The sequence below is a fragment of the Sander vitreus genome, chromosome 12 (assembly GCF_031162955.1).
Source record: "Sander vitreus isolate 19-12246 chromosome 12, sanVit1, whole genome shotgun sequence".
NCBI classification, from domain to species: domain Eukaryota; kingdom Metazoa; phylum Chordata; class Actinopteri; order Perciformes; family Percidae; genus Sander; species Sander vitreus.
This window is the reverse complement of record NC_135866.1, coordinates 16,775,707-16,803,447: the sequence shown is the minus strand read 5'-3', so window position 1 is coordinate 16,803,447 and position 27,741 is coordinate 16,775,707. Positions and strand designations below refer to the sequence as shown.

The 27,741-nt window shown below is 39.1% G+C and overlaps 1 protein-coding gene across 3 annotated transcripts; it reads left to right on the top strand.

The window, feature by feature from the left end:
* Positions 1–305: 305 nt before the first annotated feature.
* On the top strand, positions 306–27,741 carry LOC144526592 (macrophage mannose receptor 1-like). Of its 3 annotated transcripts, none has more exons than XM_078264148.1 (31): positions 307–469; positions 833–1,189; positions 1,455–1,625; positions 1,888–2,040; positions 2,232–2,354; positions 3,063–3,197; positions 3,328–3,507; positions 4,739–4,893; positions 6,067–6,180; positions 6,380–6,495; positions 6,674–6,822; positions 6,913–7,112; positions 7,732–7,850; positions 9,710–9,782; positions 9,905–10,058; positions 10,229–10,267; positions 12,721–12,884; positions 13,003–13,064; positions 13,514–13,614; positions 15,474–15,616; positions 16,184–16,289; positions 18,241–18,371; positions 19,008–19,058; positions 21,103–21,205; positions 23,300–23,532; positions 24,123–24,273; positions 25,405–25,572; positions 25,661–25,777; positions 26,005–26,163; positions 27,025–27,060; positions 27,148–27,741. In XM_078264148.1, the coding sequence occupies exons 1-31, from the start codon at positions 406–408 to the stop codon at positions 27,396–27,398; spliced, it is 4,278 nt and encodes a 1,425-aa protein (XP_078120274.1). In that variant the 5' UTR covers positions 307–405; the 3' UTR covers positions 27,399–27,741. The 3 variants fall into 3 exon arrangements, with proteins under 3 accessions (XP_078120276.1, XP_078120274.1, XP_078120273.1); XM_078264147.1 differs by having other exon boundaries at positions 308–469; positions 24,123–24,288; XM_078264150.1 differs by lacking the exon at positions 26,005–26,163 and having other exon boundaries at positions 306–469; positions 24,123–24,288.

The window sequence follows — 27,741 nt, the reverse complement described above, 5'->3', positions numbered from 1 at the left end:
GCGCGAAAGAGAAAAACAAAAAGAATGCGTCTCCGTCCCCACACTGACGCATATGTTCCCATCAGTCACGTAGACACAAAAATATGGGAAATTGTGCCAGGTTGAAAAAAAACGATAGTCACCCTTCAAAAGAAAAAAACAAATACTGTATCAGCATTTGACCTTCCCTATTCATCTGAAATACTGTGTGACTGGACGAGGGGTTCTTGGAATACAGCATACTTGACAAACCCTAAGTCTGAGAATTGATGCTGATTCAATCAAAACAGAAGGAAACACTGTCACTGTGGTAAGTGCTATTAAAATGCCCCTCTTTCCACAATCATTCACACAACTCCTAAATCATCTGCGAGAAATGCATAGATAAAGTTTTCAGCTGTGAGACATCTCAGAAGAATACTAACAATGAAGATAACGTGCACAGCCTTGGTGCTTCTCATCCAAACATTACAATGTTTGGCCTCAGATGGTACAGTATTCCAACTTTTAATTTTAAGGTTTTTATGGGGGTTTTACTGAGCACATTGCTCGATATACCTAACTCTATGTGAGATTGTTGCGTCCTTTCCCATGCGTCAGTGTGTTGCCTGTGTTACCCTGTTTGTAGATATGTTACAGTTCAATGTTTTATGGTGGTTGTGATTCTAATTATAAAGATATTGTTTGGTTATTACATTTTTGTTTATTCTGTGAATAATTGTCAGTAGTATTGTCTGTGTTATATAAAATCCCACAAAAGACACAACTGAAACAACTTCAATCTGGATTTCTTCTGCATTCTATCACAAACACAACTGTAATTGTTGATTCTTTGAACAATCTTTCTCTACAGATTCACCATTTCTACTAACTAACAAGGCCGCTGGTTTTTGTTTGGTTAAAAAAAGTAACTACTGCTTTGACGTACGCTGGACAACTGGTGAGCGACTACTGGTTTGGGGGCTTAATAAGTGCCTGGGCGTCCAAGGGAAAAGTGTGGGAAGTGAACTAAGCCTCTACAATTGTGATGAAAACAGCGACCTCCAAAAGTGGGAATGCAAGAATGGAACAGTGCTCGCCCTCAAAGACCAAGAGCTTTACATTGAGCTCACTGCAGATAACACAGCAGTTCTCTCCAAAACAATAGGACCCAATAACCACCTCACAATTTCAGGGACCTCCAGCGGTGCTTGTGCAAGAACATACAGAGGTACAGTATACAACACTATTCTTTGTCCACACTGTGTCAATTCTTTGTAAATCTTTAGATGAATTATATTCATTTTCTTATTTGACTCATTTGAGCCATGAAGCTAAAAAGACACTGAAAGGACTCCACCCCAGATTTGAATTATTTTGTATCATAAGTGGTGAAGTAGTGTGTCATAAATTTTCATAAAATGTAAATGATTACAGTTACAGATGTTCTCAAAATACTCAAGCTATTCTTTGTTTTGTTATTTTTGTCCATTTAGAACTTTATACTATTGGAGGAAATGCAAATGGTAGACCCTGCATGTTTCCCTTCTTGTACAAAGACCATTGGTACTCAACCTGCACTGAGATTGACTCCTCGGAAAAGCGACGTTGGTGTGCAGTTCAAACTAAATATGAACATGAGGTCTGGGGCTACTGCCCAACTAACTGTAAGTACTGCCTGTTTTTGTTTATTACTGCAATGGTTACAATGCATGATTTTTAAAGTGTACACAGATTTACAATGAAGGGGATAATAAAGGCTTTCAGGATAATAATGGGCGTTCTCTGATTTATGACCTACCACTAGTTTACTTTTAATAATTTAACATTCAATGTAAACATGGAGGCATAATGTTCAACTTGAGGTTACATTAAAAAAAATTTACATTTTGCAAAGCATTTCCATATATGTGTATGTATATTTCACAGCCAGAGAACACTGGAGCAAACACACAACAGGAGCGTATTACCAGCTCAACACACAGGCAACTCTGACTTGGCCCCAGGCTCAAGCCAGCTGCAAACAGCAGGGGGCCTCCCTGCTCAGTATCACCGATCCTAACGAGAAGGCTTACATCACAGGTAAGGAGCAACTACTATACAGCTACTATATATAAACACTACTTGATACATTAAAAATGTGTGCATGAATAAATTTCTGTTATGACAGTAGCCAGGCTTCTGATTGATGTTTGAGCCTTACTCATTATCATTTCATCGTCTTTGTTTCATGTGCCCTTTTTATTTTTTTAAACACACAAACACACTCACAGCACTAATAGGGACAGCGGGCAGGGGACAGGGGGATAAGCTTTGGTCTGGACTGATCCGGCACCCAGAACATGGCTGGCAGTGGTCTAATGGAAGGCCTTACCGTTATCTGAATTGGGACTCAGGTAAGTTTTATTTCCACTTCTATTATAAGATTACTGTATCTATATGTATTGTATATATTCCATATTTCCTTTATCATTTGTACTTTAGACACAGTTGCTATTACAAACCACTGCAAGGGCTACACTGAAGATAGTTACGGGAACAGAGGACTTCTGATTGTTCAGCAGTTTAGATTCAAGACTCACAATAATAGGGCCTGAATTTAGTCCATTCAGTTTGCATTTAAATCTGGTAGTGTTCAAAATAATGTGCACATTTCAAATCACACATAATTGTGTCTCTATTCAAACTCCATTTCCAGTGAAACTTACTGTATTTCAGAACTTAGCTTAGCACAGTACAAAACATGTCTACTGTATCCCTGATGTACCATTGACTTATTTTCAACAGCATGATGAATCTTCACTGCTCCGCAAAATAATCAGTCAGATCATTACACCAGTCCAGCCATTAAGCATATCATTCTATTTTTTTTCTATTTTTACTTCTTCTTTTTTTCATTGCTGTTTCTACTGTTCTCTTATACTACTAACTTTGTATTACAATTATTGTTTAGGCCTGCTATACTACTGAATTTAAAATGATTTAATTTATTAGCATTATAATTTTCTTAGGTGTTATGAATAAAATGTATGTGAATTTGATAACTCAGACACATCTGAGAAGTGAGACCTGACATTTTAGGTTTAACCATCCTCTTGTTTTAGGACATCCACTTCCCAATCCGGGCCACGACTGTGCAATTGTTGATGGTGCTGTACAGTACTCCTGGCAAAGTTCATCATGCACCAAGAAACTGGGGTACATCTGCTACAGTAAAGGAGCTGTGGCTCCTACTGAAAGTAAAGAAAAACATACATTTTATTCTATTCTATTTCCACAGTTTACTGTGTTACTATTTTGTCTTTTGTTAATTAATTGCATGATATCAGTGACTCCATATTTATATTTCTCTGTTCTTTTCATGATCAGCTGTTGAGACAGGATTTTGTTCAAGCCCTTGGACTCCCTACAATGGCCACTGCTTCCACCTCCAACGTACTCAGAAAACATGGTCTGATGCTCAGAAAGTGTGCCGCAAAGAAGGAGGGGACCTAGTCAGCATCCGCAATGTGGAGGACCAAAGCTTTGTCATCTCTCAACTTGGCTATGGTAAAGAAAATTAAGTATAGCTTGAAAGAAGAAGTCTTTACAACAAACAACACACCTGTGAGCTCGCAGGCCTCTCCTTGTGCCACTCTTAAGCAAAACCTTACAGGGGGGTTACTTCTTTAGCACTTCAATACTAGGGGTGTGCAAAAAAATCGATTCACATTCATATCGCGAATCAAGCTCTACTAATTCCAAATCGATTCATAGAATTCCAAAAATCGATTAATATTTTTTTTCTTCTTTTTTTCCATTTTGTAATGGCGTGTATACTATTGTCCTGAAATTAGTTTAGCTCGCCATTCCCATAGATGGTGCTGCGTTGAATTCACACTGACGCCTGGGCACTCTTGTCATAATCAGAAGAAGGAGTACAGCAGAAGTAGTTTAGTTGGCGCAAACAATGGCAAACCTCACAGAAAGAGTTATTCAACCTGCTCCATCCTCATTGAAGGCAAGAGTTTGGGCACATTTCGGCTTTTATAACCTCGAGGGGTAGACGGAACTTGATAGGAATCATGCTACATGCAGGCTTCGCAAAGCGAAAATTAAGTATTTTGGAAACACCACAAACTTGAGAACTCACATGGTATGGCATCACCCAGAGATTAACATTAAAGACGTGGACGAACAACAACCTAAAATACCTCCTCCTACCGTGCCAGTCAACCAACACACTCTCTTTCAATGCTCTAAACTCCCATCGAACTCTGATCGAAAAGCTCTTTTTATTTAACAGTTTTATACTTGAATTAAATGTATTTGAAAGCTAGCCAAAGCTTGGCACTTTGCAGTTTTTAGTTGCAAAAGTTTTTTATTTTTGTATGAAGTCATATAAAGTAATATCAAACTACATTTAATTTGTTGTGTTTCTTTTCTTTTAAACTGTATGTCTACTGCAATCATATGGGAAAAGTAACTACATTTACATACCGTGAATCGTTTTTTTTAATCGAGAATCATTTTTTTTTTTACTTGAATCGTGAGCCTAAAAATCGATTTTGAATCGAATCGTGACATTTTCTGAATCGTGCACCCCTATTCAATACCAATTACTGGTGTTATTGTCAGATGTTGCACACAGATCTCTCAACCAGTAAGCCTCCACCTCCCCTAGCATTGATGACCAACAAGAGTCTCCAACTGACACACAAAATAGTGAACAGGCATAGCAAGTTTAGCAGAGCTCCACAATAAGATCCACAAAGATACATTTTTCTGTGCATGTCTACAGCATCCACTGATGAGCTTTGGATTGGACTGAATGACAAGAAGACAGAAGGGCTGTTTGACTGGATTGACCACTCTACTGTCAGCTATACCAGCTGGGAGTTTGGGAAACCTGCCGTCTTTACTGACCAAGAAGACTGTGTTCTCATCAGAGGAGAGGTAAGGAGCCATGGATATGGTGCATATGCCAGCCTTTTGTAAAATGATTATTATTTATCCAACTAACAAACCTGCTACAAGCAAACTGGCAGATTGTGCAGTTACGTATCACACTTTATTCGAATGAGGATGGAAACCGCTGTCCACATACTTTTGTGTACTTTTTCTCTTGGGATGTTTTAAGCTAGGCCATTTAGTTCCTGATATTTTAGACAACAGTGTGCTTCCAACTATGTGGCAACAGTTTGGGGAAGGCTATTTCCTGTTTCAACACAATAACACCCTTGTGTATAAAGCAAAAAGACATGGTTTTGACAGGTTTGGTGTGGAAGAATTTGCCTGATTTGCCCGCACAAGGCCCTGACCTTAGCACCAAATGCAAACTACTTAGGCTTAATCCCCCAACATCACTAGCTGACCTCACTATTGCCGTCTGTACGGTACGGCTCTGCTCGACTAAATTTTTTGGGACCAGTACTTTTCTCTTTTTGTTTTCCACTGTTGATAGCACCCCCTCATAACGACGCTGCGTAAAACTACCGTGATATCATCTTTAATGTGACACTCACTGATTCTTTTCATTAGCAAACCAAACAGAGGAATGTCTGCACCTTTTCGCTTGTACGGCATAGTGTATGTCATAGATTTGCAGGCTGCCATTGTTTTGTTTTTATCTGGGTCAAGCGGGGGGGAAAATTGCAGTTGCTATTGATGGTAGCCTGGCAATTTAAAAATTGTGGGTTTGTGAAGGATGTCCCATGTCGCGCAAGTGACGATTCTCTCTGACCAATTAGTGGTCTGCAGTGTTTAAAGGTACCAAAGATAGCACAAGGTACTATCTTAAACCTTTGCTAATGGAAACGCAAAGAAAACGTTCCACTGTGTAACAAACTGAATTGAACTGGACTGCTTTGTAGAGGCTTAATGCTCTTGTGGAAATGCCTTCCAAAGAGAGTGAAGGCTGTTATAGTAGCATTTTAATAGCTGTGGTTTTGGAATGAGATGTTCAACAATCACAAAATGGTGGAATTGTATAGGTGTGTATCTATGATAATAAATGTGTACCTTTAAGAGAATGGCATTTTCTCTGACAACATACACTGTATTTCGTTTATCTGTTGGTGCATCCAGATTTTACATAGATAAACATTTTAATGTGCTTCTTTGTTGCAGAATGGGAACTGGGCTGACCGTATGTGTGACGAGAAACATGGCTTCATTTGTATGAAGATGAGTGCCTCTGAACCCTCTGGAGATGAAGTGGAGCAGAATGTAGGCTGCAAAACTGTGCGTAAACTTTACTTCTTCTAATGTATGAGAAAATATCTGTCCTGTAATGGTTTATTCCCCAGCAACCATGTCAGATTCCTGCAGACATATTAATCATTTTGTTGTGTTTAGCTTTTTGTTCTCTGAAAATGAATTAATCACACTAAATAAAAGCACAACATAATGATATGTTCCCACTTGTTTTAATACAATCCAGGGTTGGAAAAGACATGGTTCCTACTGCTACTTTGTAGGAACGGAGACAAAGACGTTTGATGAAGCCAAAGATGACTGCAAGACCTCAGATGCCTACTTAGCTGATGTTTCAAATGGGTAACAAAATTATTTTGACCCCAAATATTTTGAGCATACTAAAAATGAGCAAGCTATATTTAGTAGTTCGGATGTAATGGGATTTATTAGGGCTTCCAACAAAATTCAAACAAAATGTTGGGTACATCATTCACAGATATGACAAATCCTGTGACCCTTATTGTGTAAATATTTTCAGGGTGGATAATGCCTTCCTCGTCAGCTTGGTCGGGATGAGACCAGAGAAGTACTTCTGGCTAGGCCTCTCAAACCAGAAAGACATTGATCAATTTGTGTGGACCAACACAGACTCAGTGAGGTTTACTCACTGGAATGCTGAAATGCCAGGTATGGATACACTTTAAACTCCATCTGGAAGATGTGTCCGAAATTGCCTTGACAATTGACAGTTTACAATTTCTCCCTCCACAATGCAAGGTTACCAACAGGGCTGCGTTGCCATGTCAACTGGGGTTTTTGCTGGCCTCTGGGATGTTATGCCATGCACCAATAAGACAAAATACATTTGCAAACACCTGGCAGAGGGGGCTGTTTTAACACCTGCACCACCAACTCCTACCCTTCTCAAGTGTGCAGACGGCTGGAATAAAATACTAACAAGAAATTTCTGCTATAAGGTGAAATTCAATGCAGCTTAAAAACAGGAATGCAACACATACACCTGCAAATCTGATGTATTTGCTAACTGACTTCTGTGATTGAATTGATCCTCTAAGCTTACTTAGAGGAGCAATGGTTTCTACTAGTTTTTCCTCACCAATACTAAAGTCAGGCATGTTATGCCCTGTTAAAGACTGGCTAAGGCACAACATAAGACAAATTTTCACCAAATCTCAGGTTAAGGTCTGAGCCTATTGTTGAAATATATAAAGACATTTTCTTATTGTAGAATTTTGCAAATGATTGGGGTGAGCAAGGCCACCATGACATAAAACAACAAAACAGTAATGTAGCTAGCGTGGTAGTAGATATAACCTAATATATAACAAAATTAAAGACACCAAATTACAATCACTTACCTCCCTTACTAAAAACAGGAGAAAACAATATTATTGTGAGTGGCTGCCTACCCAACTCCAAATAGTAACGCCATCAGCAAAATGTGTATATGCTTGTGCCATTACCTATAAACAAAACATATAAACTACTCTGATAGGCACACATACAAAGAGTGCAACTGTTTGTTGTAAAGTCACACTACCAAACCATGTTGAACCTCTTTGTCTTCTGGTCAAGCTGTTTTCAGAGTCATCTTCAAACAGTAGGACCTGGTATCAGGCCAGAGATTACTGCAGGGCCATTGGAGGAGACCTGCTCAGCATCCACAGCGCTGCTGAGCAAATTATTGAAAAGCGGTACAGTATGACCTGGTCTCATACCATTAGGGCTACAATTGACAAAATCTTCCCAGTATAAATTACGTAGTCACTCTTTTTGTCATGCTGTAAATTTGTCCTGTTTGTCAAAATGAATATCAGGTGATAAGGATGATTATTGGCAGAACATCTTGTAAGTGTATAGTAAATGGCAAATTACAAAATTAAGATTCAAGGAATTTAAAAAAAGTACAAATCTGGTTGCAAAAGATGAAGGTTGGCTAGTGTCCAGGGGCCTCATTTATAAATGTGGCATACGCACAAAAGAAGACGTACGCCGCTCTCTACACAAGAATTGGGATTTATAAAAAGCAAACTTGACGGGAAAATGTGCGGTCCTCCACGGACACTCTGACCCAGGTGTAAAATGAGCGGTGAAATGAGAAACGGCGACACAGACGGCAGATGGATGAAACACGTGAAACTGTGTGAATCTGAGACCATTATGTAAAACAAATCAAAATATTCCCTTTATTGATAAGAAGAATTCACAAAGCCATTCTTACAATTGATATCCTACACAAACACCTGTTTGAGCCATCTGCGGTGAAAAACAGACAAAATAAAACAAGATACTATCGTAAATTCAAACAAAGATATATTTGCAAAAAAGACTCAAATGTTTTGTAATTATATTGGCATGTTGTGGAATTTATTCTCATGAAAAATACGATAAAAATAGACTGATGCTGTTTTCGATGCCTCCATCTGGCGGACCACATCATGGTCATCATATAGCCTACAGTAGCCTATCATAGTGTTTTATACAGTGTTTATTTTTTGGCTTTAGATTTGTTGTTGAGATTGTTTGAAATGTTTGTTTTTATTGTAGGCCTAAAGCATGTTTTAACCATTGTGAAAGGTGCAATAGAATGTTTTACTAATTACATGCTCCTTGCGTAGAACTATTTGTCATTTACAATTAGATTAATTCCGACACCTTTAGCTTTTTAGATACAATCCAATGAATGGGTAAAGGCATGTCATGCGTAATGACGCACAATGTTGGAAGATTTGGCAAATGGAGACCGACAGTAAGAAGACTAGCTGGCATACGAGGAAAAGTGGCCTCAGAGCCAGTTCCGACTTCATCGAGCTGTCCTGTTGAATCTCTGTGCTGTTTTGGGCCCAGCGTTACAGATGAGCACTCGGAAAAACTATGCCTTGCCTCAGCTCCAGTGTCCCGTGGCATAAACACTTTCTCGGGGTAGCGCTAGGCGTTTTTTTTGCATCAACTTTAAAATCGGACCATTTCTTTTTAATTTGGGCCATGGTCCGACCTCTGAGGATGTGGCATTAACTGCGTCTGCAACATGTTGTCACTCTACAGTTTTTTTGGCATAAGTAATGCCCACACTGTGCCCTCTATACACATTTTCCTCTTTTCCACCTCTCTAACAAGAACTACAACTTCACATTGAGTGAAAGTCCTTTGCTTTGTTTACCTCTGTATGCATGATGTCGATATGGATGAATATTAATTGGGGGCGTTTCACTGACTTCAAGTAGCCTATTTAAGGGCAATTATGGGCGTGACATGAAGCCGCAAAAGCTGCGCCACATTTAGAGTTGATTGTGATTTATAAAGGGAATCCGGCGTAGGACGTGCGTGTGCGCGGTTTTATGAATCCGAATATTTCTGTGCATACTCACATCCTATGTTTCGTCCGTACGCCACTTCTGACGCAAATTCGCCACACAGTTTTACAAATGTGGCCCCAGGAGAGCACTGGGAAATTGCATCATCAGATAACTAGGAAATTAGGCAAACAATTGTTCCTTAAACATTTCTCACAGGTTGCATATTTAAATCATTAATATAAGTCAGTCTATTTTAGCTTTGAAAGAGTCTGGATTGGACTTCATGCCCCTGACGCAGGAACTGGTTACATATGGAGCGATGGATCCCCAGTGAGTTAACAGTTTTCTCTTTCTACAGTGGTTAAGTAAATCAATTTTAGCTATGCAATCTTAATTAAATTAAATTAAATCCATTCGTCATTGCATGTTTAAGTGTTTGCTTTTGTTTACAGGTAAACTTCCAACACTGGAAAAACGGAGGGCCAAATAATAGAAACAATGTGGAAAATTGTGCTGAATTTATACCACATCTGCGGGATCACGAATGGTCTTGGAAAGCTATGCATTGTGAGAAGGACAATGGCTGGCTGTGTCAGATCCGAGTAGGTAAAGCATGGTTATTCGGTTACGTAAGTTTCAAAGAAAAGTGTGTAATTCTTTTGTTGTTGATAGTTGAGTGAGCGAGGTTACTTCTTTCATCAATGTCTTCTTCACGTGTGTTCAGGTGTATGAAATTAATACTCAACTATATTTATCTTCTATCCATGTTCTTACAGGACTAACTCCAAAGGCACCTCCAGACCCTGTCACTCCTGGTAAGTGGGATAATTATGTGACCACAAGGAAATACGCTTTTTTTTTTGCATGATTTCAGTAGGCCTATAGGTTGAAGTACAACTGAAATCAAATGGATAGTCTTTTTTTGCTGCATCATTAGATACAATCAGTGAATTACGTGTCCTGTGCTCTTTTTAAAAAAAATAAAAATAAAAAAAAGCCGTACCTAAAAGGAAATGTATCTCTTATAACTGTTGGTTTGGTCAGACACAACATAATTAATTTACAATTAGAGAATACATCGTTGCATTTCAAGTGTTGCATACTGTAATTTAACCTACTTTGGATGTATGGTGAGCTAAACCTGGCGTCGCTGTGTCACGAGCCAAAGCGAGTTTGTTGTAGCAACCAACGTAAAAATAATACAATACACAGCACATCGGCACTCTGAATAACTTAGATTTATGTAGCGCCTTTCATGAAACCCAATGACGCTTTACACAAGTACAGGGGGACCAAAAGAAAATAGTAAGCTAACACAAACAGGCTGAAAAGAAATAAAAACTGGATGCTTAATGAAAGGGGGACGTCATTTCTGTAGATTACTGACGTACTACGTCTTACACTCTATAAAGTTAATTTATGAATGAAATAGATATATTGCATACCTGTCTAGAAGGAAGAGGGACATGGTTGGTTTTGAATCCTTTACAATCCCGTAATTGTCTCTGCCCGACCGACATCTGTCACTCTCCCTTTTAGCTTTTAGTTGTTCTTTGTTTAATTTCCTTTTTTTTTCTGTGATGGCCCTGCTGCCCCAGTATTAGCCATAACTACAACATATAACTTCATAAAATAAACTACATAAAGTTGACCCCAAAGTCCTACTCGTTTGATAAGTGTGAACACATCCATGCCCAAGTTCACTTGAAAATGTGGTCACTAGATCCATAGCAAAACAACATGCTCTACATATCTCAACAAGTTCAGTTGAATAGCATAAATCATTTATTTTGCAACACATTTATAATGCATCAAATCTTTGTTCAAGTATTAGTCAAATTGATATTTATCTTCAGCCATTTGATAGTCATACTATTATTGAACTGTATTTAATTCCATACTATTCTGTAAAAAAATATTGCAGCATTGTGGGTCGGTCAAATATGTATTTTTCCGACTTTATATCACGGGCCCTGAAAGCAACTCCTCTGATTGGTCAAACACTTTCAAAAGCATTATGGGAAAGCTATTGCTTTTTAAATTATGTATTGTATGTGTATGACTGATTTCTTTAAAGATTTGCTTTAATGATTGGAGAGGCTGCTTTCAGTAACTGTGAGCGTCATGTGCGCAGTAATGTCACTGCAGCTAATATCGTGGGACATTTAAGCAGCATAATTCAAAACTGTAGTTATTTAGTTAGTTGTTGAAAACTGGACAGTGAAAACTTAACTTAGCTTCTGAAATAATCAATGGACTTACGCTGCTGACGGATGTCCTCTTGCGTAAATGTGCACAGCAAGGCAGGGGCAGACAGCTCTGCTCCGTTACAGTTTAGAGAATATTATCCTCAGTAATAATGTATCGGTTTTACTCACCCGCAACCATCTAACACTTATAACATATAATATGAACAGTAGATTCGTAGGCCTATTCGTTTATTTCATATTGAATAAAACAGCATTCCTTAAAGAGGTGAAAAAAACGGAGGATCAGTCGCTCAGCAAGATATATTTCCCATAAATGTCCCTTAACCTCAACTGCAGAATTGGACCCTTTGATTCGTGAGCTCAGCGTTAAGTTTTCCCCTTAACTGCCAAGTAAGAAGCTTCAGCGTCGTGTCAGACGAGTCCCATCAAGCTTCAGCCATTTTCAGCGCAAAATCTCCTCACATTTCTTGCAGAAAATCATTTTGTGCCCCCCTCCCCCTTTCCTGTGATATGTAGATGACAGACCTTGTTTCGCCATGTCTAAAATCACATCAGAGTATGGTTCCAAAGCCATTTTAGCCTGCTAGAGCAAACGTGGTGGGCCACACCAGCGCTGTTGCCTTGGAGATGACAACATCCGGTCTCAGAATATGAAATAAAACACATTCTGTTTTCTGTTTTCTAGTGATTTCTTTTGTTATATGAAATAGAAAATGCAAATCTTAGCATATTTTAAATTTGCTCATCCCCTTTTGACCATGAAAAGGAAAAAACACCTTGTATTTCAATTTTAAAACGAAAAATCAAACAACCACTTGTTTTTTTAATACCCGTTTATGAAAGGAAAATTAAATACCCAAAACAATACACGGACCTTCTCTCTAAAGGACATCTAGACATGAAGATAAGTTTATTTGCCAAGGTTTAGAGATATTGCTTTCTGAGATTCACACCGCCACCCAAGTGAATTGTTGGTAAGAGAGATTTTGTTTGTGATGCTAAAAGCACTGAAAACACATATATTGACGATATATTACATCTTTCTAACATGTTTTCAGACTACAATAAGACGTCAGATGGGTGGCTAGAATGGAATGGGAATCAGTATTATATTAACAAGCTGTCGATGGCCATGGAAGAAGCTCGTCGCTTCTGCCAACAGAGGCATAGTGACTTGGTAACTATCAACAGTGAAGCTGAAAGTGTCTTTTTATGGAAACAGGTAAGCAGTGCTATTTATACTACATTTAACAATTAAAGCAATAAACAATTTAAGTACAATAACCAAGACATTTAACTTCAGCACAAAAAATAAGTAATGCTGCTTTTAACGTGTGCAGATAGCCCAACATCATGAACATTACTGGATAGGCCTGACAGTAGATCTTGATCAAACACTTGAGTGAGTATGAATAAAATACAAACGAGGACAAAAGTCTAAAAAACACAACATTTAATAAAACATTTAATTTAAATAAATCAGACTTTTGGGGAAAATAAGTCCCAAGATAAAGTATTAAAATTAGGGCTATTAAAATAATAAAATATTATACATGATTACAAGTTTGAAATGTACGTTACATATTAACGTTGATAACATTTCTGTAGCTTTGTTGTTGAATGTGGCTTTTATTCTATACAGTACAGACTAATGGCAGAAGTTACTGGTCACATTAACTTGCTCCTTATTTTCTTCCACTATCTAGCCAATTTATAATTTGTCTTTGAGATGTGAAGATGGAAGAAACAAAACACAATACAGTTTAAGACTTTAGACTTGAATCAGACAATATTTTAACCATGAGTTGTTCTGTGACAACATTTTAACTGATTTGTTTGTGTTACATTAAGGTGGGTGGATGGTTCTCAAGTGGTGTTTCAAAGGTGGGATGAAGGTCAGCCTGATTTCAAGAACTATGATGAGAACTGTGTTGTGATGACGTATTCTACTGGTGAGTAAATTAATATATGATTAATCTTTACTGACATACATGCAAATGACAATTGCACCTGCAGCTGTTATTCTGCAATTAAAGTTGTAATCCTTAAGATTTCAGTACTGGTTGATTCGGTGACACCTGTGGTTACAGCAAGTGCAGTTTAATATTACGGCAAGGCAAGACAAGGCAGCTTTATTTGTATAGCACATTTCAGCAACAGGGCAATTCAAAGTGCTTTACATAAAACATTAAAGAGCAGTTAAAAACGATTTAAAAAAACAGGCAGGACCATATTGCTTTACCATCTCATCCACCACGGGCCCAGCAGGAACATGTGACTTTGTACTCTTGTTACCCATAACAAGAGTGGAAGTACTTCTCTTTACCTACAATATAGCCGTAATATTAATATTACACTATAAGGCTTAGTTTAATCAAGGCAAACTTTGCAAAATCCTAAACAGTTCCAACCGTTTTCCTTTAGATTTTATCATAAAATCTATGTCACACCCACGTTGGAGAAATTCTCAGAAATATGTCCGTTATCTGTTCAAAAACTTGTTGAGCAGCTACTTTGTCGGAAATACAAGAATAGGAACTGGTCTGTTTACAGCGCAGCCAAACAAACTATCTTGTATTAATAAAAAAGACAATCAACAATAATTGCAACCCCAATCTGATTTCATGCTGCGCACAGTGTAAGTAGTTCTCCACACAGTACAGTAAAGTTGGTTACATTGCTGAGGAGTTGGAGACGTCCAGCCTGTTGCCTGCAGCCCTTCATCTCACAGCTCACTGTGGCTGCTCATTTTTATTCCATTATTGACTTATAAAATAAGTCAATAAAAATTGATACACTGACGAAAAATTATGAAAATGGCCGTTGCCTTGTTTTGTAGGCACACTTTTGATGAACGATTGTGATAAGTGCTAATCGTGGTGACAAATATGTTGCGTTTCCTTTGGCAGCTTGACAATAAAAGCCATTAATGTCATGCTGCCAGTTGAACACTTTTAATGTGAATCAGCATCAGGAGGATGGTCCATTTGTCTTAGTAGTAAATTAATAGACCCAATCACAATTTTTGTTTACAATAACTTCCGGGTATAGAACTCCGGAGTCCCGTACATACAATTTAACGGCGCTGAGCAAACGGGACGAGGAGTAACTGAATATACTCTCATCCCATTCATCTAAAATGCATGTTTGATGCTTTCATATTTCGACACTTTCACTAACGTTAGGTTGGAGACCTAATTTACCTGTTGAGCCACATACTAAAGAAAATGACACCACCCAAACTAGTTAGTCCACTGTTCGTAACCCTGTTGCTAACCCTTTTGGTTTAGCAAAAGCAACACAGTACAGAAAATAAGCAAAAGCAGGAACGTCAGATAGGTCGGACCACTGTGTTTAACTATATATTTTTAAACGTAAACAACATAAATAAACAAGCTTGCCGATTTTAAGTATCTCTGCAATTCAAATCAACGGCCATTTGTCTACCCAGAAGTGATTTTTGTGTTAATGTGATGTCAAGGTGATTCAGTGATTCTCTGATTGAGTGTAAAGACAGTGAACAGAATGAGATAATTGCACTATATGAATCTCTTGTAATATAAATCATCTGCATCTAGTGCAGGAATGGCAGACTCCGCCACTACTAATAAAAACTACTATACACAGTAGAGAAGTAATTACAGAGTGAATACATTAAATGGCTATTACATAACAATGCAGCATCACAAATGGGGTTTGATATTTGAGAACTCTTAAGGATTATAACTTTAACCTGATATTTGATGTTAAATCAAAACAGCACATTGTAATTGCTAAAGTATTTATATTCATGTCTTGGATTGGTTCACAGGGTTCTGGCACGATTATAATTGTGGGTATGAGCACAGTTCCATTTGTAAACGCAGTGGATCACCACCTGCCAACACCACTGTGGCACCCACAGTGGCCCCTAAAGGTGCCTGCCCATCCCAGTGGAAAAGATTTAACTCAAAGGTCGGATGTCACTTTAAGCCTTAACGTGTTGTGTTGCAGGAATAAAAACTCATGTAGGACAGAACTACATTTTCAGTGTTGGCAATGGCATTGGCCTTTGATTTCAAACTGTCTATTAAACATTGATCTTTTAGATTACACATTTTTATCTAATGATTAGGGCTGTGCAATTAATACATTTTTAATCATGATCGATCCAAAAACAAGGTAATCGAGAAAAATGATTATTTTGCACATTACGTTTGCAAAGGGGAAATTTCACAGTTCAAGGTGTTTTCACTGTTGATTTGTTTAACGGTTTGTTTTTTTAAATTCAATAACTACATCTTTCCAAAAGTCAATGAGTAATCGTGTAAAATAATCGTGATTTCAATATTGACCAAAAATAATCGTGATGATGATTATTTCCATAATCGAGCAGCCCTACTGATGATCTTTTGAGATGGGACATTAGGCTGTTTTGTTGTGTGAAATTGGGATCAATGTACTAACCAGGACAATGTTTGAGTGGCTGTATTTGGTGTATTTTCAGGAGTTGTAAAACAATTTATCATTCCTCACCTCTAGTGTTACAGAATCTTTAATGACCAGAAGGTAATATGGCGTGAAGCGAGGAAACAATGCCAAGATGTGGGTGGAAACTTGGCCTCTATTTCTTCCAGACATGTTGAAGGTTTGTTTCATATATTTTTTTCCTGATAAAATATGCACCAATCTTTTAACATCTTCTCCTGTTTATGGTTGCATGGTCAGGTCCATGTGTAGCAGAACCCTGAGATGGGAGGTAAAGAACATAACCTAAACCTACATTTGATACTTTTATTTCTTTTGTACATGAAGACTGATTTAAATGGAGGGATTGTGATCAGGGTTCAAAATTAGCACCATCTGCTAGCCAAATGCTGGTAAAATATGCAAGTGGCTGGTAGGTTTGCGTCACTCACCTCCAAAAAAAACAATGGTAATCTATTGAGTGGCTGGTGAAATTTGAACAGTCACTTGCCATTTGGCTGGTGGATGAAAAAGGTAATTTTAAACCCTGATTGTGATAGTTGTGAGGCTGGTTCAATAATCACCTTAATACAAACCCGTTTTATTGAGGAAAAGGTTTTAAAACATGACTTAGTCACTATTGTTTACACAATGTAAAAAAAAAAAAAAGAAATTCTAAAGCTCTGCTAGTGGCCTCTAGAGTTACCAAATCCTTTGCCAGATCTCTGTGCTCTTGAGTTTGAGTGAAACTGTGAATGAAACAGATTTCTGTTGTTTTCCAGTTTATAGTAGACTATACAGTCCCTCCAGGATTTCGGGGCCTTTTTTTGAGATTGTTGCGGCCCAAAATGCCTGATTTTGCAGGAGCTTTTGTAAAAAAAATTGGGATTGCGATTTTTTTGTTGGTATACTTCTTTTAAAAATAAAAAGGAAACTTATTTTGGGGATAATAAAATTACTCTGGGCTGAGATTTCCTAGTAACCTTACCAAAAAGGCTCAGGATGCTGCAAATGTCGGTATAATGATTTCAGACAAAAAATTAGAATTTATTGAATGAATCAAATTTGAACATGTGTGTCAGTGGCTTGTTGATCTTTACATTGTTAGTTAAATTCCTAACCTGGCCTGGGACTCACATTCATACGGTTTGATAAAGTACTTATTGGACTTCTCATTGCACTTACAATAACGAGAGTAGCTGTCCTCAATTTAGGTCCTCATCTCCGGTTTTTCCTGCATCCACCGTGTGTGTTTGTGTGTGTGCCCCACCCGCTGCAGAGAGCCGACAGGATTGAAACAGCAGCAGCTTTCAGCGACTTTAGAGTTAAAAAAGGTTACAGCGTACATTGATGTTAAAATGAATACAGGTTGACAGGACGGTCTGAAATGTTTTGCACCGTCTTTCGCTGTATGTTTTGTTGGTAAATGTGAGATGTTCGAGTCACGCACGTCTCGTCTTCATATCAGAAACTAGGACATGAATTTGGCGACATACGTGTGTTACGTCAACCTGTTCTCCCCATGGATGTATTAAGAGGTTCTCACTCCCGCTTGGTCAGTGGCTCTCAGACAGTCGCGTCCTCAGAGTCACATACTGACGCAAAGTCTGGCTCGTGGGACTGTTGTGATTGGTTGAAGTCACGGAAACTCTGGTTATTGGTCAAATTTGCGGTAAAGTTGCGGTGATTGGTCAGAATTGTGAGTCGCACCGAATTCACGTGATTGGTTGCGAAATCCTGGAGGGACTGACTATACTGTACTGCACAGTGCACCTTCAACAATACAGAAAATACAAAGAGCCAAACAGCACATGTATGTGTTTTTATGTAGGGCTGGGTATTGCCAATGATTTCCTGAATCGATTCGATTCCAATTCACAAGGTCACGATAAAATTACATTTCCAATTCTATATCAATTAGGTTAGGGAAATTTTGCTTGGATATAAAATTGATGCTAAAAGAACTTAAATTGCCGTAAGCCGTAAATTGTACAAGCAAGAAGCAACCCCCAAATACTTTTTATAATGCACCTGGTTCAATTAGGAATTGACCCCCAAATAGGGGGATACATTTTGAAAACTTTCATGCAAATATCGGATACTTGAATTATTGTTATCGATTTATTTTTCAGTGTTTTTGATGACTCAAATGGCTGACACACCTACTACTACAGACGTATGGATTGGTTTGCGCAGAACAGATATATATGGATTTCAGTGGACTGATGGGCGACCGAGGCATTATGTCAACTTGGATTTAGCAGTAAGTGGAAAGAATCTCAATTGCGTTTTATAATTTGTAAGTGTGTGTGTAGCACTGCCGATAATTTGTGTGTGTACACATGTGACACTTTGTTTCTCTATTGTATTTTTCTCCATTTTTTTTCCATCTATTTGGATCAGGAATTCTGGTAACACCTTTAAATTTAACTTGAGGCCTAACTGTGTATAAGAGTGTATGCAACAAATAGCCGAACCATCGCAGTTAGAGGGTCACGGCCCGGTGCATGCAGCCGCACGCAGTAGACACGGTATGTAGATTGCTGCAAGTAATGCATTATGTGAGTTCTGCTCGGAAACTTTTAGCCGTAGGCCGCTAGCAACATGTGCTGAGTTTAGCACAACAAGCTGATTGGTGTGCGATACTACTATGCGAGAGTTGCATATAAGCAAAGGAGGTGTGCCCATTTGTTCACCTATGTAGGGTATATGAATGAAAACACATCAAACATGCTATTTCATAGCATACAAGAGTTTTTGTTTTGTTTTATAGCCTATTGCCTTTTGGAAAAATGTTTTAGTGTTGGAACAGAGTAATACAGAAATGTTTGAAATGTTCCTTATTTTTTATAATGAAAATAGTTAACTAAAGTTGCAAACATCTGGGTTTACATTGCAGAACCACGAGGGTGCTGACATTTATTATAAATGGATACATGCTCTACAAGAGGTATGACGTTTTTCAAACTTTATTGTAAAGTGAGAAACTACTTACTTTGTCATGACTTAGAGAAAAATGACAGAGGAGGGTTAGGGTCTCATCGGGTTTGTTGAAGTTAACTTGGAAAACTAGTCTATATCAAAGGGTGGTCATTTAAAATTAAACGTGTGCTAGAACTGCCTCCTATTCAACAGAGGCATATAATGACCTTGGTCTTTATATGAGTGAGATCTCGTTAGTGACACAATTTCTATTAAATGGGACAGCAATTGTTTTTTTCTATTCCCCCCCCCATGGGATAGTAGGCTGTCAGTAAACAAGAATACACTATTATTAGAATCAGAATTAGGCCGGCGACAGACTGGATGCATGGCGTGAGCGTGTCAGCTGCGTGGTGTGACCGTTTATATTTCGGCTCCCATGTCTCACGCGCGGCTCGAACCACGCCAAAAATGCGTGCCTGCTAGAAATGGAACCGACACCTATTTTTCATGCGACACGCAAGTGTGTTGGAAGCGTTTCCAGGCAAAATAGAATAGGAAAATATGTTGTCATATTATATGTGTCATTTTGACACAAATACATAATAAATGACATGTTGTTTGAAAGTATTTGATATAAATGCAGATATAAATGTAATAAAAAAAAAATATCTATTTTCTAATATTGCACCTGTCAATACAGAAAGAAATATTCTGTAGCCTATTTTGCCATCAATACTGCCAACATTGTCTTTGCTGTAATTTAAATGAGTATATATTTATGTTTAACATGGTATTTCATTTTATCAATGGGAAACATACATGTGTACAGACAAGGCTAGCAGCAGCAGCACCGTGTCAGACACGTTTCTGGTGTGTAAAGACACCGCTGACACGCAACAGAAACGCCACTCTCACGCGGCGCAGCCAGTCTGTCGCCGGCCTTAGAATCGTAAAGAGATTTATTGCCAGGCAAGTAACACCTACTAGGAATTTGCCTTGGTATATCAGTTCCTCCAGGATTTCGCGATTTCGTGATCGCAACAATTCACGCGAATTCAACCAATCACCTTGAATTTGGTGCGACTTGCAATTTTCACCAATCACCGCAACATTTCCGCAAATTTGACGAAAACCAGAGTTCAACCAATCCCAGCAGTCCCACGTGCCAGACTTTGCATCAGTATATGACTCTTACGTACTCTGAGAGCCACTGACTAAGCAGGTGATGTAACACACGTGTGTCACCAAATTAATTTCCTTGTTTCTGAAGAGACGTCTGACTCGAACATCTCACATTTACCAACAAAACGTACAGCAAAAGACCGTGGAAAACATTTCAGACCGTCCTGCCAACCTGTATACATTTTAACATCAATGTACACTGTACACAACGTTTTTTCACTCTAAAGTCTGTTTTAATCCTGTCGACCCTCTGCAGTGGGCGGGGCTGCTGCTCAGTTCCCCCCGCAACTGACGCGTGCGCACACACAAACACACGGTGGATACAGGAAAAAACGGAGATGAGATGTACACTATGACCTAAATAGAGGGCAGCTACGCTTGTTATTTTAAGTGCAATGATAAGTTAAAGTCCAATAAGTACTTTATCAAACCGTATGAAGAATGTGTGGCCCAGGCCAGGTTAGGAAATTAACTAACAATGTAAAGATCAACAAGCCACTGACACATATGTTCAAATTTGATTAATTCAATGAAGGGACTGGTATATGGTGCATACATAAAAACAATAATACAAAATAAACGAACAGTAAATACAGAAACCGATAATAAATACATACATCTAACTATTTCTATTTCAAAAGGAAAAAGGCTGTATGGGTTAGTGTAGGATGTGAAAAAATGTAGAGGGATGTGCAAAAGTTCAGGACATTCTATATGAATGTGCAGAGGACAGGGTGTAGGATTAAGGTTCAATGTCAGTGGGGGTCCGGGGCCTTCAATGAAGAAAAAGCGGAGAGACGGCAGATTGCAGCCAATCACCCTCTCACCAGAGCGGCTGATACAGAGTTTTCTCTTTTTCTCACTACTCTCTCTCTGTGCTTCCACAGGAAAAGTGTGCTGTAATCATAAGCGATCATTCGATTGGTACTGGGCAATGGAAACCAAAGTCCTGCAATGACACAAATGGATTTGTCTGTCTTCAAAATGTTGGTGAGCCCATCTTCTGACCTTTCTCTTTGAAACATGTGGTCTAAAAATGCCTACTCATTAGTACACAAGCATTGGTATATTTTCTTATCTATCTTAGTATTGATTAAGTATTTCTTAAACCGGCTATAATCAATCAATCAATAAATTCCGATAAAAATGTATTAAATTATGAAACAATGTGACAATGTTAAAAGGGGTTGCATTATAGTGATGAGCCTACAGATAATTATTTCTTGAATCTTTAGCTCCCCCTCTCTGTTCCCCTCTCTCCTCTCTTTAAGTAGGGTTATATTGATGTTCAGCTCATTGTTTAGGTATTTGGTTCAATCCCGCCGCTCTCTAGCGTTGTTTTTCAGCTGCAACAGGCTGTTTTCAGTTCAAAAGCTCTAAAAACCCACTATACACTACTTGCTCTGCACCAAACAGCAGATAGACAGTTAGTGACTAGCTGGTAAACACAGTGGAGGATTTATCTCCCCCAGTTGTTAAAAACCAAATACAGAGCTAAAAGAGAGTGAATATTTTACTTGTGTTTAACTGGTGGCCAGAAGTACAGCGCCAAATGAAAGCTAATGTTTCTCCATAATTGGAGTTTTTCCTTATCAACTAAACTGGTTACTGTATATGTCAATTCTGTGTTCAAATGGCCAAAAACTTCAGTTATTGCAGGTTCAAGGAAGTGAGTCTAAAGCTGCAGACACACTGACCAGACGGCCGACCCTCGGTAGAAAAGGAAGTTGGACTGATCAGTCTCCCTGAGTTGGTCAAAAAAAGTGCCTTGGAACACACCAAAGCGACGAGACGTAATACGTCTCCATAACTGTACGTACACACCGCGGCCGACTTGAGCTTCTAAAGTTACCGGAAGTCATTCGTTTTCAATGGAAGCTCAATAAATTAAGAAATTAAAATTAATAAAGAAGCGGAAAATCTGTCGGCGTCACATTTTGGGCGTTTTGAGCGACCAGAGCGGCAATCAGAAAGTTGAAAGTAGGTCAACTTTATGGTAATGAGCTATGACGCGGTTCAGCGGCAAACGCCAGCAACCTATCGGAATATAGATGTCTTTCGCATTTATGATATGACGTTGTTTGCGTATAGAGACCAGTTAACGTTACCTGCCGGTCACATCGTCTCTAAACAGTCCGCTCACAGTGCAGTCCAGCACGGATCAACAGCTGGCGGCTGCTCACTCTGCCTGCATTCTGCTGCGGTTCAGCGGCTAACGAGCGAGTTAACTGCTAACAGACACCGCTGCAACTAACAAACAATACAAATTCTGTCATTATATATGTAATTTATAAAAGGTTTCTAGTGTCAATGTATTGGCCGTGCAGTGGCTGCTTGTGCTTTTTCTTCAATCGTGTATTGAACATGATCGAACATGCTGCCATGTCAGAGCAGCCAAAGCGTCAAAAAGCTTCCCCGTATTTTTTGACAAGCGTCCTTGACAGGGCGGCCAGAGCTTCTTTGCAGCTCAAGTCGGCGGCGGTGTGTACATACAGTAACAGCAGGCGGCGCTAATCTGTATTGTCACCCAAAAATGAAAACCGGCAGCTGATTGGACGAACGCGTCACGTGGGTCTGGTTTCTCCGGAAATTCAAAGACAGACTGTCATGGCGGCTTGTTCAGAATATGATCTCATATTGTACTAAAATAGTTCACCGCAACGTGTTTCTGAAAACATTTTAAATGAGAAATAGGCCATGCAGTTGCTGAATCTGTCTTCATTTCAGATCAACAAATGTCAGTTTAAAAGATTTTGGTCAGATTTTGAGACACTCTAGTCACGCTCATTCCGCTCCCCGTTTCCGGGTTAGCACTCTACCAATCAGATGGGTCATTTGAGTCCGACTGCCAGCAGTGCCCGCCCCGCCGATTATACGTGTAAAATCGGCCAAAATGAAGGCTGACGGCCCGTCGGACGGACGACGGCACGGAACACACCGAACAGACTCGAGTCACGGACATCGCCAGACTGTCCAATGGCCGATTATCGGCTTGGTGTGTCAGCGCCTTTAAGCAACAGACCTCTTGACCTTAAGATGAACAAAAAACTAAATGTGTCTAATTTCTAATTTCACCCTAAACAGACCCATCCCTCCCAGACTCCCCAGAACCAACAACTTCTACCAACTATGTCAAAATATTTAATGACTCTATGAAAGTTGTTACTCAACAAATGAACTGGGATGAAGCCAAAAAGCACTGCGAAGGTGAAGGTGCCAAACTGGCTAGCCTGCGAAACAAGTGGTCCCAGGCCTATGTTGAGCTGCTGGTTTTGAATCTTAACGCTCCTCTGTGGATTGGACTGAACAAAGTGCAGGTACAGTGCTGAAAAAAAACTCACATAGCACATTGCAAATAGCACACAGAAAAGTAACATAACTAACCTCTGCTTACAACTACTTACTACTGTCTAAATTCCAACAAAAAGGTTTGTCACTTCTGTTTACACAGACTTGTTACACGGTAGATTTTTAACTAAAGAAATGTTATTTTTTTATTTTAGAGAAAAGTAAAACCTATTTGTATTTGCATGGTAGTGTGTTTCTTACAATTCATCTTACATCTGTATTTAATTAAATGGCAATCTATGTACAGTAACAGTTGTTGAGCCATTTCACTCAATACCACAAATGTCAATCATGGTGGCACAAGACAAAAAGTCAGGGAATCAGTCAGTAGAATTAATCCTTTGGGGACCATGGAGGGTTGTACATAATTGTATGGCAATCCATCCAGTAGTTGTATGTAATGGACTGACTGAGATTTCAATTTATACAGAAACACTACTAATGTGGCTAAAATGCTCTTTCAATCATTCATTGCTGTAAAAACCAGAGATTGCAGATTATTTTTCAAAAAGAAATGAATAATAAAGCTGAATGCAGTCTGATCAATCTTTCCTTTCAGACCAATGGGCATTTCACATTTACTGATGGCTGGCACATGAGCTTTTCTCACTGGGGCAAAAATGAACCAAGCAGTGACCAACCTTGTGTCTACGTAGATCTGGATGGAAAATGGAAGACTGCTGACTGCAATCAGACCATGAACAGTGTTTGTATGAGGTCTACATGTACGTCAAAGTACAGTAATGTTCATTTGAATAAATTAATGTGCAACTCATCTATAAAGGCCAACATGTCTGATATTTCAGGTATTGACCTGTAAAGGTCAAAGTCATATGCTTATCAGTTTGGAACATTATTTTAATCACTGATCATAAGTATAAATTATATGGATTGCACACTTTTACCTTTGTATGCTTTTAGGGCGTTTTCACACCTGTAGTTCGTTTGCTTTGGTCCGAATCAGTTGGTGAGTTAGTAAACTTGGAGCGATTTGCCCTCGGTCAGTTTGGTTCGGTTTGGTTTCACACCTGGAAAAATCCAAGCGTACCAAAATGCGTCATTACAAATCAGGCAAGAACGTCCAGCCCTCTTATTGGTCGGATATGTCTGGGGGCGGGAGCAAGAAAGTAAATACAGGGGGAGGTCCTGTATTCTGGTCTAGTGGTCAAACCAGCTCATTTCATTAAAATTATCAGACATTGTTTCGCAAGAGACGTTACTACATCTGATCTGGTCACCGAGACTTCGCTCTGCTCTGCCGGCGTCTGTCTCCAATTTTAGCGGCAGCTGGTTTGACCACGGAGATACGAGTGACGGACGGCAAGCTTGACCGCAGTCTATTTCTGTGATAGAAACACTGCAAGCTGCTACAGTTTGCTGCTCTGCTGCATCGCAGATTGCTAAACACACCTGACTACAGGAGACATTAGCTCAGACTTGCGGAGTAGCCTACATATAGTTGGTGCGGTTCGAGTACGGATCACGTTCTCACCACAAACGAACCGCTCCAGAGTTCAATTGAAAGCGTACCGAGACAACCTCTTCAAGCAGGTCTCGGTACGCTGTTGTTTGGTCCGCTTTTGGTGCGCACCAGAGTTCGATTGCCGCGTTCTCACCTGCCCAAACGAACCGCACCAGCGGGACAAACAAACTCTAGTTCGATTCAACCGAACTAAAGGCTGTCGGTGTGAAAACGCCCTTAGATGTTACAAAGTGTTATTTTATAAGATATTGTTAAATACATTAAGTGCCTATTTCAAGCCACTGGATTTAATTTGAGTAAACTATGAAAAGATCTAATTAGTTAATCCCAGTATCATCACCGTCTCTCTCAATCACAGATGTGCCACCAACAGAGTCAAGTGGTTTTCCAGGAATTTGCCCGGAAGATCCAGATGTATTAAATATAGGCCAGCAGTACTTCTGGCTACCATTTAAAGGTTACTGTTACATATTTGTCACAGAAGAAAAAGGGTGGGCAGATGCATCTACTAGCTGTGTAAGACATGGTACGTCCTTTTGTGAATGGTCCAAGATATTTTTAGGCACTAAAATGCATGTAGCTCTCAGTAAGGACTTCTCCTTTGTTTTGTGAAGGTGGATCACTAGCCAGTATTGAAGATCCCTTTGAGCAAGAATTCATTCAAAACAATGCAAACAAGTTTAAAGACAGCCACACCTCGTTCTGGATTGGCCTGTTTCAAACTCACAAAGGTACAGTTACATATGTTGGTTCTTTCATGAAAAGTAATATTCATCTCCACAGAAAGAAAATTCTTTATGAAAGAAAAACTATGATTGGTGAAAAACTAATGAAAAAAAAACAACTTATTGTTGTCATAATTCATTTTTATTGTTTGGCTATTGTTTTCTGGAGAGTAAAATAAGAGCATTAAATGACACTGAAAAAGATTTTTACATCTACCGGTATGCATCTCCAGGGGAATGGTTGTGGTTGGACAAAACAGTCATGGACTACACTAACTGGGCTAATGCTCAACCTGGTCAACACAGCTACGTAACGATTAGCACTTCAACTGGGAAGTGGAGTGCAGCCCATCGGCAGTATTATAGACCATACATTTGCAAAACAGCCAAAGGTAAAAATGTGTTATTCTTTTGTTGTGTTAAGGGAGAGTTGGAGCGGAGTGTTAATACCTATGCCACTGTTTTGAGGTAACTAGTGTTGTTGTAAGCTATCTCACCATTAAAGACAAATACACTTTAAAGTTGTGAATTGAATAAATTGCCTGCTGAGAAAAACATTTTGGACACCTTTATGGGGGGAAATTAACCACACACACATTACATAATCCGTTCTATACTCAAATTTGAATTTATTCAGGGAGGGTGTTTCACTGAGACCTTTTTTCAGAAATGCCCCAATCACATTTACATATTCACACCTGGAGCTGTTCAGTACAAGCACAGTCTGATCTGCTGGCCACTGAGCAACTCCACTGGAGCAGTTGGGGTTAAGGGCGTTGCTCAAGGGCACCTCAGTGGTGGTAATGAGGGAGGGGCAAGCTTTCCCCACCCAGATTTATCCTGCTGTTCTGGGAATTAAACCACAGCCTTCCGGTCATAAGCTTGCTTCTCTGTGTCAGATTAAGTGATTACTCTTGCGGTGACTTGGCAGATAGACATGGCAGGCTACTATGGAGTCAGATCAGTCTCAATATTAATGAATGCACACAAGCTGCACTTACGTGATTGGCTGAAAGGTAAGCAGCCATCTGACTGGCTACAGATAATTCCTTGTTAAAAAAATGCATTTGGTAATTGAGCCATGGCATGGGGGTCTCAAAAAACGCACACACAAATGCAGTGAAGTCCACACATGACAAAAACACATGTTTACGAAATACAGTTACGAGGCTTCACAAATGTTGGTTGTCTTCCAAAATGACACTCTACACCGGAAAAACAATCATTATCACATGTCCCTTCTTTCTTCCTAGTATTAGCACCAACGCTTCCAACATCATCAGCTGCTGGTAGGTAACACCTCTTTACCTTCTTTATTTTACAGAAAATTGTGACAAAATTCATTTGGCTGATAATCTACTTTTTCAATCTTGCAGTAGTTCATCCTCGTCAACGTGGCCACATAGCTTTGGCAGTTGTGGTGGTCATTACTGGGATTGCCACTGGGGTCATTGCCTTATTCCTCTTCAAGAAGTTCGCTCGTCGCTTACCCATCCCTGACATGTTAACCACCTTTGACAACCCAGTCTTCAACACTGAGTGGTCACAGCCTAATGTGGTTGACACCAATAATCATGTAGAGAACATAGAGGAAAAGAGCCCTGAGCCCCTTATAACACAAAAATGAACAGAATCAGAATATAATGCATACTCTATCGAGGGCTCATGGTTAGTGGCTTCTTTTTTGCATGGCCAATGATTTCACATTCTGTTCTGTTCTGAGAGGAGTTGGCAATGTCAATCTATTTAGACTGTAGGAAGTCTTTATTTGGAATGATAGTTTGAAATCATATTAAATCATATACTTTGTAATGACTAAGGGAATGGGAAGAATTCCATACACATTTTGTACTTAATTATAACTGTTATAAACTGTGATAATGTTATGTATTTTAATACTTGTTACAGATCAGCTGCTGTGTAAAGTCAAGAGGTTGTAATCTAGCCAACATTAAACAAAGTATACCAAA

Bases quoted from the DNA above. Each gene is read 5' to 3' on its own strand.
- LOC144526592 (XM_078264147.1), top strand. From the start codon at position 406: ATGAAGATAACGTGCACAGCCTTGGTGCTTCTCATCCAAACATTACAA. The intron at 16,290-18,240 runs GTTTGTTTCATA...TTTATTTTTCAG, and splicing joins TTCTTCCAGACATGTTGAAG to TGTTTTTGATGACTCAAATG. The intron at 23,533-24,122 runs GTACAGTGCTGA...CTTTCCTTTCAG, and splicing joins TTGGACTGAACAAAGTGCAG to ACCAATGGGCATTTCACATT.